The 12472-nt window shown below is 42.6% G+C and overlaps 1 protein-coding gene and 1 long non-coding RNA gene across 2 annotated transcripts in view; both read left to right on the top strand.

Moving 5' to 3' along the window:
- The first annotated feature begins 4044 nt into the window (after positions 1-4044).
- LOC127911696 (uncharacterized) overlaps positions 4045-12472 on the top strand; it is a 72497-nt gene continuing 64069 nt past the window's right edge. The window contains exon 1 of the long non-coding RNA XR_008078921.1: positions 4045-4097. This is a non-coding gene — a long non-coding RNA (uncharacterized LOC127911696). The remainder of the gene's footprint in view (positions 4098-12472) is intronic.
- Positions 7872-12472, top strand: part of kcnk5a (potassium channel, subfamily K, member 5a) — a 68670-nt gene continuing 64069 nt past the window's right edge. Inside the window, exon 1 of the mRNA XM_035800826.2 lies at positions 7872-8393. Within this exon, the coding sequence (XP_035656719.1) occupies positions 8208-8393 (186 nt within the window). The 5' untranslated portion in view covers positions 7872-8207. The remainder of the gene's footprint in view (positions 8394-12472) is intronic.

The raw sequence follows: 12472 nt of genomic DNA on the forward strand, positions 1-12472 counted from the left end.
TCTTCTCTGTATACATCAATGAGGTCGCTCTTGCTGCTGGTGAGTCTCTGATCCACCTCTACGCAGACGACACCATTCTGTATACTTCTGGCCCTTCTTTGGACACTGTGTTGACAACCCTCCAGGCAAGCTTCAATGACATACAACTCTCCTTCCGTGGCCTCCAATTGCTCTTAAATACAAGTAAAACTAAATGCATGCTCTTCAACCGATCGCTACCTGCACCTACCTGCCTGTCCAACATCACTACTTTGGACGGCTCTGACTTTAGAACTACAAATACTTAGGTGTCTGGCTAGACTGTAAACTCTCCTTCCAGACCCATATCAAACATCTCCAATCCATAGTTACATCTAGAACATACTCTTGTAAAACTGATCATCCTACCAATCCTCGACTTTGTCATTTACAAAATAGCCTCCAATACCCTACTCAACAAATCGGATGCAGTCTATCACAGTGCAATCCGTTTTGTCACCAAAGCCCCATATACTACCCACCATTGCGACCTGTACTCTCTCTTTGGCTGGATCTCGCTTCATACTCGTCGCCAAACCCACTGGCTCCATGTCATCTACAAGACCCTGCTAGGTAAAGTCCCCCCTTATCTCAGCTCGCTGGTCACCATAGCATCTCCCACCTGTAGCACACGCTCCAGCAGGTATATCTCTCTAGTCACCCCCAAAACCAATTCTTTCTTTGGCCGCCTCTCCTTCCAGTTCTCTGCTGCCAATGACTGGAACGAACTACAAAAATCTCTGAAACTGGAAACTCTTATCTCCCTCAGTAGCTTTAAGCACCAACTGTCAGAGCAGCTCACAGATTACTGCACCTGTACATAGCCCACCTATAATTTAGCCCAAACAACTACCTCTTTCCCTATTGTATTTAATTTATTTATTTATTTTGCTCCTTTGCACCCCGTTATTTTTATTTCTACTTTGCACATTCTTCCATTGCAAATCTACCATTCCAGTGTTTTACTTGCTATATTGTATTTACTTTGACACCATGGCCTTTTTTTGCCTTTACCTCCCTTATCTCACCTCATTTGCTCACATCGTATATAGATTGTTTATACTGTATTATTGACTGTATGTTTGCTTTATTCTGTGTCGTTGTATGTGTCGAACTGCTTTGCTTTATCTTGGCCAGGTCGCAATTGTAAATGAGAAATTGTTCTCAACTAGCCTACCTGGTTAAATAAAGGTGAAATAAAAAAAATTAAAAAATAAAAGTTGTCCATGAACTTGGGTGGTTGCACGTTGGCCGATGAGGTTCCACCCACAGTGTCGAGTTTTGGCCAGGTTGAAGCCAGCTTCATCAACAGAGATATACTTGTGATGGTTCACAGCACCATAACCATCTAAAAATATATTTTGTTTAGTTCTTTTTACAGTATAGTTCCAATATGATATTGTGATATGTGCATCAAACAGTAACAGTATATAGTGCTGTACCTGAACACTCGGCCCGCAGTTGTTTTTCCCGGTTGTTTCTCAAAAGGCACCAGGTAAATGCTGCCTCTTCAAATGGTAGTTTGATGAATGCCACATTGGCAAAGGTGTCATCGTTTTCCTCAATGGCCCACTATTATGTAATTCCTAGCCGTCATAATTTCCACCACTGCCCATTCCTGCTGGTCGGTCAGCACACGGCCACCACGGGGTCGTCTGTCAATTCTGAGGGTAGAACAGTATACTGTAACTTGTTTTTATCAGGATAAGGTAAGACCCCGATGCAGACCGTGTTGAAGTAACAATGTTTGCAGCAACAGAGGCAAAGGTACAGGATGGCAGGCTCAGGCAGAGTGGTCAGGAGGGCGGATTCAGGGTCCCTCAGGAGGCGTCTCATCGTGTAGGCCAGAGGGCTATCGACGACACAGGGAGGAGGTGTTGGCCTGGAAATGGAAGACAAGGGACTGAGACACGGGCTTGATACGGGACATATGAAAGGTGGGGTATACAAAGGGTACGGGGGACTCGGGGGCAAGGTGGAATCCCTGGGCGTGCGAGTGAAATCGAATTCTCTCCCTCTGTCGTTCCCGTAGTCACCCCCGCTCAACAAGCTCGTCCTTGACCTCCTCCGAGACGCCGTGCAGGAACATATCGAACAGTGCTTCCTGGTTCAAAGCACTCTCTAACGCCAACGTGCGGAAATCCACAGCATAGTCAGCCACACTGCAGGAGCCCTGCCGAAGCTGGATTAGCCTCCGGGAAACTTTCCACCCGGAGAACGGATATGGCCAGGGTTACTCAGGGTTACTGTGGGGCTACCACCGTGGTAGGCTGCCTCCCAGACAACCCACAGAACTGCTACTGCAAACCGTCCAATGCCCAGTCATGGGGTTCAGCCAACGTTTGGACCCTCTCCATAAGGCCACGAAGCAGTTCCTCGTGCCTCCTGATGGTGGCTCCTTGGGAGGAGATGGCATCGCGCAGCTGGCCCGGGTCTGCTGAGTCAGTTCGAACTGGCCATGACTATCAAGATAAAGTAAGACCCAGATGCAGACCGTGTCGAGGCTAACAGTATTTATTACAGCAACAGAGGCAAAGGTACAGGACGGCAGGCAGGCTCAGGGGCAGGCAGAGTGGTCAGGCGTCTGGGTTCAGGGTCAGGTCAGGCAGAGGTCGGAAAGCCAGATAGGGGCAAAGGTACAGGACAGCAGGCAGGCTCATGGGCAGGCAGAGTGGTCAGGCGTCTGGGTTCAGGGTCAGGACAGGCAAGGGTCAAAAATCAGGATGGCGAGAGAGTCTGGGGGGAGGGGGGGGGTGGAGCTGACAGGACAAATGCTGGTAAGCTTGACAAGACGAACTGGCAACAGATAAACAGAAAACACAGGTATAAGTACACGGGCGATAATGGGGAAGATGGGCGACACCTGGAGGGGGGTGAAGACAAGGACAAAGATAGGTGAAACAGATCAGGGCATGACAGTTGTGAATTTACTATTAGACACAACAGTTCCCTGCCGTCTGCCTCCCTCTGATGTCCACCTCTTTGACAGGGCCCATGTCCACCTCTTTGACGGGGGCCATTCCCACCTCTTTGAACTTTTTGATGGAGCCAATGCCCACCACTTTGACGGAGCCAATGCCCACCTCTTTGACGGGGCCCATGCCCACCTCCCTGATGGGCCCCTTGTCCACGAGCTCTTTGATTGCTTGCTCTCCCTTGCTGTCTATCCTGCTCCATGTTGAAAGAAAATTGCAAGTCTTCACACACCATTTTATGTGGTGACCAGTTGTGGTTACCACCATGTGAAATCAATTAGAAATATGGAGTAGTCATTATGTACGGTTATCATGTATCATCCATGTAATTTAGATGTTTATACTTTACAAACACACCTTTTATTTCTGTAGTTCTCGAAATCCATATGTAGTAGACAAACCAGTTTAAAATGTATAGGTTTACCAAACGGTTAAGTGATTAACCATTAAGCGCAGTTGGATTAGATTATGGTCATATGAAAATAATTGTGAGCCTTTTTTGATGATCTGTTTTGAGTTTTGTACTACGAGTTGTGAAATTTTACCGCAAACTTGTGAAAATAGTACCAAAGCGATAAAAATAATAATATGTGTATATATATATAATGGTGGCTGACTAAATACTTTTTTGCCCCACTGTATATATATATGTATATATACAGTATATATACACTGCTCAAAAAAATAAGGGGACACTAAAATAACACATCCTAGATCTGAATGAATGAAATATTCTTATTAAATACTTTTTTCTTTACATAGTTGAATGTGCTGACAACAAAATCACACAAAAGTTATCAATGGAAATCAAATTTATCAACCCATGGAGGTCTGGATTTTGAGTCACATTATTTTATTACTTTGATGTTATGTCCTTAAAACAAGTCAAAATGAGGCTCAGTAGTGTGTGAGGCCTCCACGTGCCTGTATGACCTCCCTACAATGCCTGGGCATGCTCCTGATGAGGTGGCGGATGGTCTCCTGAGGGATCTCCTCCCAGACCTGGACTAAAGCATCCACCAATCCCTGGACAGTCTGTGGTGCAATGTGGCGTTGGTGGATGGAGCGAGACATGATGTCCCAGATGTGCTCAATTGGATTCAGGTCTGGGGAACGGGCGGGCCAGTCCATAGCATCAATGCCTTCCTCTGGCAGGAACTGCTGACACACTCCAGCCACATGAGGTCTAGCATGGTCTTGCATTAGGAGGAACTCAGGGCCAACTGCACCAGCATATGGTCTCACAAGGGGTCTGAGGATCTCATCTCGGTACCTAATGACAGGCAGGCTTCCTCTGGCAAGCACATGGAAGGCTGTGCGGCCCCCAAAGAAATGCCACCCCACACCATGACTGACCCACCACCAAACCAGTCATGCTGGAGGATTTTGCAGGAAGCAGAACGTTCTCCACGGTGTCTCCATACTCTGTCACGTCTGTCACATGTGCTCAGTGTGAACCTGCTTTCATCTGTGAAGAGGACAGGGCGCCAGTGGCGAATTTGCCGATCTTGGTGTTCTCTGGGAAATGCCAAACGTCCTGCACGGTGTTGGGCTGTAAGAACAACCCCCACCTGTGGACGTCGGGCCCTCATACCACCCTCATGGAGTCTGTTTCTGACCGTTCGAGCAGACACATGCACATTTGTGGCCTGCTGGAGGTCATTTTGCAGGGCTCTGGCAGTGCTCCTCCTGCTCCTCCTTGCACAAAGGCGGAGGTAGAGATCCTGCTGCTGGATTGTTGCCCTCCTACGGCCTCCTCCACGTCTCCTGATGTACTGGCCTGACTCCTGGTAGCGCCTCCATGCTCTGGATACTATGCTGACAAACACAGCAAACCTTCTTGCCACAGCTCGCATTGATGTGCCATCCTGGATGAGCTGCACTACCTGAGCCACTTGTGTGGGTTGTAAGTCTCCTTCTCATGCTACCACTAGAGTGATAGTGCCGCCAGCATTCAAAAGTGACCAAAACATCAGCCAGGAAGCATAGGAACTGAGAAGTGGTCACCACCTGCAGAACCACTCCTTTATTGGGGGTGTCTTGCTAATTGCCTATAATTTCCACCTGTTGTCTATTCCATTTGCACAACAGCATATGAAATGTATTGTCAATTAGTGTTGCTTCCTAAGGGGACAGTTTGATTTCACAGAAGTGTGATTGACTTAGAGTTACATTGTGTTGTTTAAGTGTTCCCTTTATTTTTTTGAGCAGTGCATATTCCATTAAGCAGACACTTCTATCCAAAGCAATTTACAGTAATGTCTGTATACATTTTCATAGGAAGCATCCTAGCAGGAATTGAACCTTTGACTCTGATGTTGTAAGCACCATGCTCTACCAACCGAGCCACAAAGATGATGTTTAAACAGTTTAACTTGATGACCAGATAACCTGATCATGTTCACCTGTGACACGTGTGCAACAGTGAATGGAAATGGATTGAAAAAGCATCCATGAATTTAAAGGGTCAATCTGCTGTTACTACATCCATTTATAGATGTTTAAATGAATGATATAGTACACATTGATTTTCCTAGAATATAACTTATAGATGCCTCACGAACCTAGTTCAATTGTTGTACCCCACCAGAACCCAAAATATAAGCCTGTTTCACTCCTTTGTTGTAAACAAGGTAAATAAAAATAAAAAACAACAACACTGTATCGCATGAGGTTAGTGGAACCTTAATTGGGGAGGACGGGCACAGAGTAATGGCTGGAGTGAGTGGTATTAGTGGAAGGGCAAAAGACAAATACACATGCGTACATGCACACGCACACACACACACACACACACACACACACACACACACACACACACACACACACACACACACACACACACACACAAAAGAGAGAGAGAGAGAACAGAGGGCCAAGTTGGGAGGTTCAACATGAAAGGAAGGCTGTGTTTAATACACAAGGGCTTAAGATAAAGACGTCCATCTCACAACGCTTCCTTCCCCCACACCTTTCTTGGCCTGAAAGGCAGATACAATAACAAGGTTACAAATAAGGGCATGCATCCCTCAGGTTCGTGGTCACAACAACATCCACTTTGTCCTGAGAAGGGAAGCCACATCCTAACAGTGCCCTGCGTTTGTTTACCTCTTTATCTGACATATGCTCTTAGTCAGGACAGCAAGTGAGGAGGGGGCTGTGTCCCAAACGGTACCCTATTCCCTATACAGTGCACTACTTTTGAATCCAATGGGACAAGCACCTAAATGTGGGTGGGTGGTCACATGGAGCTTGTGTTGTCATGTGTTGTCTAGGACAGTGTTTCTTAGTGGGTCGGAGACCGACCAATGGGTTGCAGCTAAATACTAGGAGGGCAGCTAAATACTGTGTGGTGGTCTAGTCTGGGTTACTGCAAAGCACAACTTGCGTGTGTGGGGTGGTTGGAAGAATTGCTTTGTTAGTGGGTCAATTGTTGTAAAAAGAGCTTTACAAAATTAATTTGATTGTGTTGTGGTTAGGAAAATGTATTTGTTTACTTGGTGGGTCACAAAACGATTTAAAGGCTTCAGATGGATTATCAAAAGTGCTTTATCAGACAGTCGTAGTCAGACTCGATAAATGAGTCGAGTATACAGTAGATGTTTTATTATGACTCCACTACTGATTCACAGCTCTGGCATTCAACTCCAAATGAAACATCCTTTAGAGAGGTTCATATTCATTGCTTCTGTTTCCATTGTGGTTTACCGTAGATGTGAGAGGATAGTCACATGTTGCTTGTGTTGCGTTCAGGAGATTATTACGTGATAAGTAGGATTCATATTTTGGCTCAATTGACCCCATCAGACACTCTTTGTATTATACTGGCATTCAGAACTGGTAAAAGGCATGGATGGACATTTTATAAACCAGAATTTTCCTGGTGTAATTAAGAGTATTAATTTGCCAGTAATGACAACATGCAATGTCACAGACCTACTCAGTCTGGTCTCATAGACTAGACGTAACATAGTAAACGTAAATCTGGAACACTCAAATTAGTATGATATGTTACATTTGGTATGGGTACAGAAGACAGATGGTTACTTAAAGTAGTTGGTGAAAAGAACATATGTACTTCATAGAAACTGTTATCCTTTATATATTCTAACAACTCACATTTGTTAGATTTATTCAAAATTAAGGGCCCTAACCTATGAACTAATATATTTGTCTCCCTCATGACTGCATGCAGGTGTAGGTCGTCATTGTAAGTACGAATTTGTTCTTAACTGACTTGTCTAGTTAAATAAAAGTTCAATAAAAAAATAAAAATACTTGTAGACTTTTACTAAAGTAGTATTTTACTGAGTGACTTTCACTTTTTTTTGTCATTTTCTACTAAAGTATCTTTACTTTTACTCAAGTATGACAATTGGGTACTTTTTCCACCGCTGCCAGACAGAGTAAAATATTTTTGCATAGGCCTCTCGAATGATAACAACAATGACAGGTTCCTTGTAATTAATGCTAATTATTGTTGCACAATGTTCTTGGATTTGTCATGTGTGAAATGTTATGTGTTTAATATCTGAATGCCACAACTGAAGTTCCTTCTGGGAAAAATAAAGTTATGTGGCCTCGAAATGATGAAATAATAATGTATTGTATTTATCCCTGGAAAACGCCTTGGGGGCCCACGTCATCGAACGCAATGAATAAATGAGTTGAGGGAAAAACACCACAATAATGAACTGGCAAGCCGAAGCGAAAGTCAGTTGCAAATGAAAACTGGAACGCGAAATAAAAAGTAATGGAGTCAATTTATGCAGGAGGAGGGGGCATTACCAACAGAACCCCCACCCCCCAGACCAGTGACTACAAGAGCCTATTCTAATGGGCGGATCTTTTGTGCGTTTCTCCACTCCCCCACGAGTTTCAGTATTAGCCTAGGCATCTCCGTAGCCCGTAATCATTTGCAACAGAGCAGCGCACGTGGAGAACAAACTGCTGCACCGAATAAACACGCATCTGTGTTGACATTTCAGCACAGCGTTCATATTCGCCCAGTTCGGATACATTTATGTACACTTTCTGATTATTTGCACCAGAGCAAATGTTACCAGAGGTATTTTTGACAAGTTTTTCAAAAGACTCGTAAGGAATAAAAGTCAAGCCGCACCAAAAGACTGTTGAGCATGTGCTTGGTACAACACTTACACTTTTAAATTGGGACCCCTCTCCCGCGAATTTATAAGTTGAGCCATTGTAAGTATGGTGGATAAAGGTCCTCTATTGACTTCTGCGATCATTTTTTATCTGTCCATCGGGGCAGCAATATTCCAAGTTCTCGAGGAACCGAATTGGAAACTTGCTGCAAAACAGTACAATGCACAAAGGGATAAAATACTAGAAGACTACCCCTGTCTCACCAAAGATGACTTGGACAAGATTTTGGAGGTAGGATGATAATAATTTCACAATATTTTTTTGGTCGAAATGTCATTCACGCTGGTTGCGAGATTGCACTAATAGTGGTAATTAGCTGTGTTATATGGTGTTGTTTTGAGTAGCCTAAAAGTCACAGTTCTGGGTGCGTCATTCACTTACTGTATGACAACAATCCCTAATTTGCTGTTGGATATTTTAATGTAGTATATTAATTTGTACATGTATAAGAACAAGTAACCTTTAAAGATTGATTCATGCATTTAACTAAATACTAGACATATACGCTTGAATGGCATTTGTCTTCAAACGTCCTGAGGAGTGATCAAAATGTTTATGGTTTTACGTAACGGAATCTAGTTCATAAAGCCATAATCCTGCCACTGTCATTGTATATTTATTATCAGAAGAGTGCACACCTGGCCTGTGTACCAATTGGGGATTAGATATTAGGTGCATAGTGCCTAAATGCATTGAGTCAACCTGCAAGTTCACTGGATAAACAAACACCTGTCATTATGCTCACTTCATCAATTAATTACAGCCTGTCTTTGCAAAATTGTTCTTCATCTTGAAGTTGCAATTTACCACAGATCTAGAATCAGCTCATCCCAACCTTATCCTCAACTCAGTACCCCTTCAGCGAACAGCTCGTATCTGACCCTAAATCAGGTGTGATTCCTGACTCCACTTATGAACCAAGCTGATATGTAAAGAGCCTGATGGGACCATTGTTGACCAGCCAAATGCAGATATATTTTAATAAGATTACACACCACTGTAGAACCTATCCCACTCAAATTGATCGCATATGTATCCTGCTTTGTGGCTACTTCTATTTGTCTTTGTGCACTGTGTACTGGTACTCAAACCTGCACTTTAGAGACCTGCTGCCCTATGTAAAACAGTCGTTAAATACTGGTCACTTTAATCATGTTTGCATGCTGTTTTACCCACTTCATCTATATACATCTATACTGCATTCAAGTCAAGGCTCATCCTGTAGAACTACTGCTGTACACATCTTTTCTATTCATACACCATCCAAAATGTCTATACAAACCATCATTACATATTGATATTCCGGACTCTGATATGGCTCCTTCCAATATTTCTATATTTCTTAATTCCCTTATTTACATTTTTTGGATTTGTGTTGTTAGGTATAACTACACTTTTGGAGCTAGGAACATAAGCATTTAGCTACAACCACGATAACATTTGCAAAATATATGTACGCGACCAATCAAATTTGATTTGAGTGTACATGTCACTATAGGTTGTTTTCTCCACATAGACTTGTCTGTCTAATATGGCTTAATTGGTTTTATGTAAAATAGTGTCCAGGCCCTCTGTTGCTTTTGCTATAAAACAGGCTATAACCTGTTTTATGACCTGGTTAAGTTGCATTTATGTTGTTTAGATTATGGTGCCTGTGTGTTATAGAATATCATTTTCTGGAGCAGTGATATAATGTGCCAATATGTCTGGGTGTGTACTGTAGGCCAATCTATAACCTTTGTGTCTTTATAAGTTTTCGTACACAGTGTTGTTCCAAGGGCAAAGATTTGACTCTCTGTACAAATGATAATGCTCCCAGCAGCAAAGTAGGTGTAGTGTCATTGAACTCCATGCATGGCCTCTGTCAGAAGTGTGCTGTGCTCAAATGACCAAAGTCAACACCCCATAATTACGTGGGGTGATTTGACAACCCCTCTATGACATATTTTGTTGTTATCCTCAAGTCCTGTCAGTTGCCTCGCGTTTTGATGACTTGGCTCAGTTTTAGTCAGGGATGTGGATGTAGACATTATATTTATAGATGAAGACAGTTTGAGAGAGAGAATATTACAACTCCCTTCCTTGAAACTTTCAAGTCTATTGTAAAATCCATGCATTATCTCCATGATTTTCTTTGAGATGGAAGACGTTGCAGAAACATTGTTTTCTTTTGGTTTTGCTTTCTGTTTGAATGCCATCAGGAAGAGAATGACGGCGAAGCAACAGTATTAAAACACATTCTGATACTGAACAATGTATTTTAAAAAACGAGGTCAGGTGAGGGATATTGTAAAATTACAGCTGTGGTTGGGTTAGGAATGGATAGTATTCTCTCCTGAATGCCTCTGGCCAAAAACAGAGCGCATGTCTTAACATGTCCCCCTCTGCTCCACATATGCTGAGGAAGTAGGCTGATTTAAAACACCTACACCCATACCTTTAACCCACACCCTTCTGTGTCTCCCCTTCTGGCTGTGGAGTACAATGGCATATGCATGCATGCTCCATACCCCCCCCCCCCCATGGTACTTTTTAAAATCAAATCGTAGTTTATTGGTCGTGTACACAGATGTGCAGATATTATCGCAGGTGCAGCGGAATGCTTGTGTTTCTAGCTCCAACAATGCATTAATAACTAGCAATAATAAAAATGTAAAAAATCACTACACACACAATCCCCCCAAAAATGTAATTTTATTTATATATACATACATACACTACCAGTAAAAAGTTTGGACACACCTACTCATTCAAGGGTTTTCCTTTTTTTGTGCTATTTGTTTTTACATTGTAGAATAATAGTGAAGACAGTTATTGAATCATGTAGTTACCAAAAAAGTGTTAAACAAATAAACATATATTTTATATTTGAGATTCTTCAAGGTAGCCACCCTTTGCCTTGATGACAGCTTTGCACACCCATGCCATTCTCTCAACCAGCTTCACCTGGAATGCTTTTCCCAACAGTCTTGAAGGAGTTTCCACATATACTGAGCACTTGTTGGCTGCTTTTCCTTCACTCTGCGATCCAACTCATCCCAAACCATCTCAATTGGGTTGAGGTCGGGTGATCATGGAGGCCAGGTGATCTGATGCAGCACTCAATCACACTCCTTCTTGGTCAAATAGCCCTTACACAGCCTGGATGTGTGTTGGGTCATTGTCCTGTTGAAAAACAAATGATAGTCCGACTAAGCGCAAACCAGATGGGATGGCGTATCGCTTCAGAATGCTGTGGTAGCAATGCTGGTTAAGTACTCCTTGAATTCTGAATAAATCACTGACAGTGTCACCAGCATAGCACCCCACACCAGCACACCTCCTCCTCCATGCTTCATGGTGGGAACCACACAAGCGGAGATCATCCATTCACCTACTCTGCGTCTAACAAAGACACGGCGGTTGGAGCCAAAAATCTTAAATATGGACTCATCTGACCAAAGGACAGATTTCCACCAGTCGAATGTCCATTGCTCGTGTTTCTTGGCCCAAGCAAGTCTATTCTTCATATTGGTGACCTTTAGTAGTGGTTTCTTTGCAGCAATTCGACCATGAAGGCCTTATTCACTCAGTCTCCACCGAACACTTGATGTTGAGATGTGTCTGTTACTTGAACTCTGTGAAGCATTTATTTGGGATGCAGGTGCAGTTAACTCTAATGAGCTGTCCTCGTGAGAGGCAGTTTCATCATAGCGCTTTTTTTTAACAACTACACTTGAAGAAACTTTCAAAGTTCTTGAAATTTTCCACATTGACTTACCTTCATGTCTTAAAGTAATGATGCACTGTCATTTCTCTTTACTTATTTGAGCTGTTGTTAACATAATATGGACTTGGTCTTTTACCAAATAGGGCTATATTCTGTATACCACCCATACCTTGTCACAACATAACTGATTGGCCCAAACGCATTAAGAAGGAAAGAAATTCCACAAATTAACTTTTAACATGGCACACCTGTTAATTGAAATGTATTCCAGGTTACTGCCTCGTGAAGCTGGTTGAGTGAATTTAAAGCTGCCATCAAGGCAAAGGGTGGCTACTTTGAAGAATCTCAAATATAAAATATATTTTGATTTGTTTAACACTTTTTTGCTAACTACATCATTCCATATGTATTATTTCATAGTTTTGATGTCTTTGCTATTATTCTACAATATAGAAAATAGTAAAAATACAGAAAAACATGTAATTAGTAGGTGTGTCCAAACTTATGACTGGTTGTGTGTGCACATACATACATACATACGCACAGTGCATTCGGGACGTATTCAGAACCCTTGACTTTTTCCACATTTTATGTTTCAGCG

The sequence above is a fragment of the Oncorhynchus keta genome, chromosome 2 (assembly GCF_023373465.1).
Source record: "Oncorhynchus keta strain PuntledgeMale-10-30-2019 chromosome 2, Oket_V2, whole genome shotgun sequence".
NCBI classification, from domain to species: domain Eukaryota; kingdom Metazoa; phylum Chordata; class Actinopteri; order Salmoniformes; family Salmonidae; genus Oncorhynchus; species Oncorhynchus keta.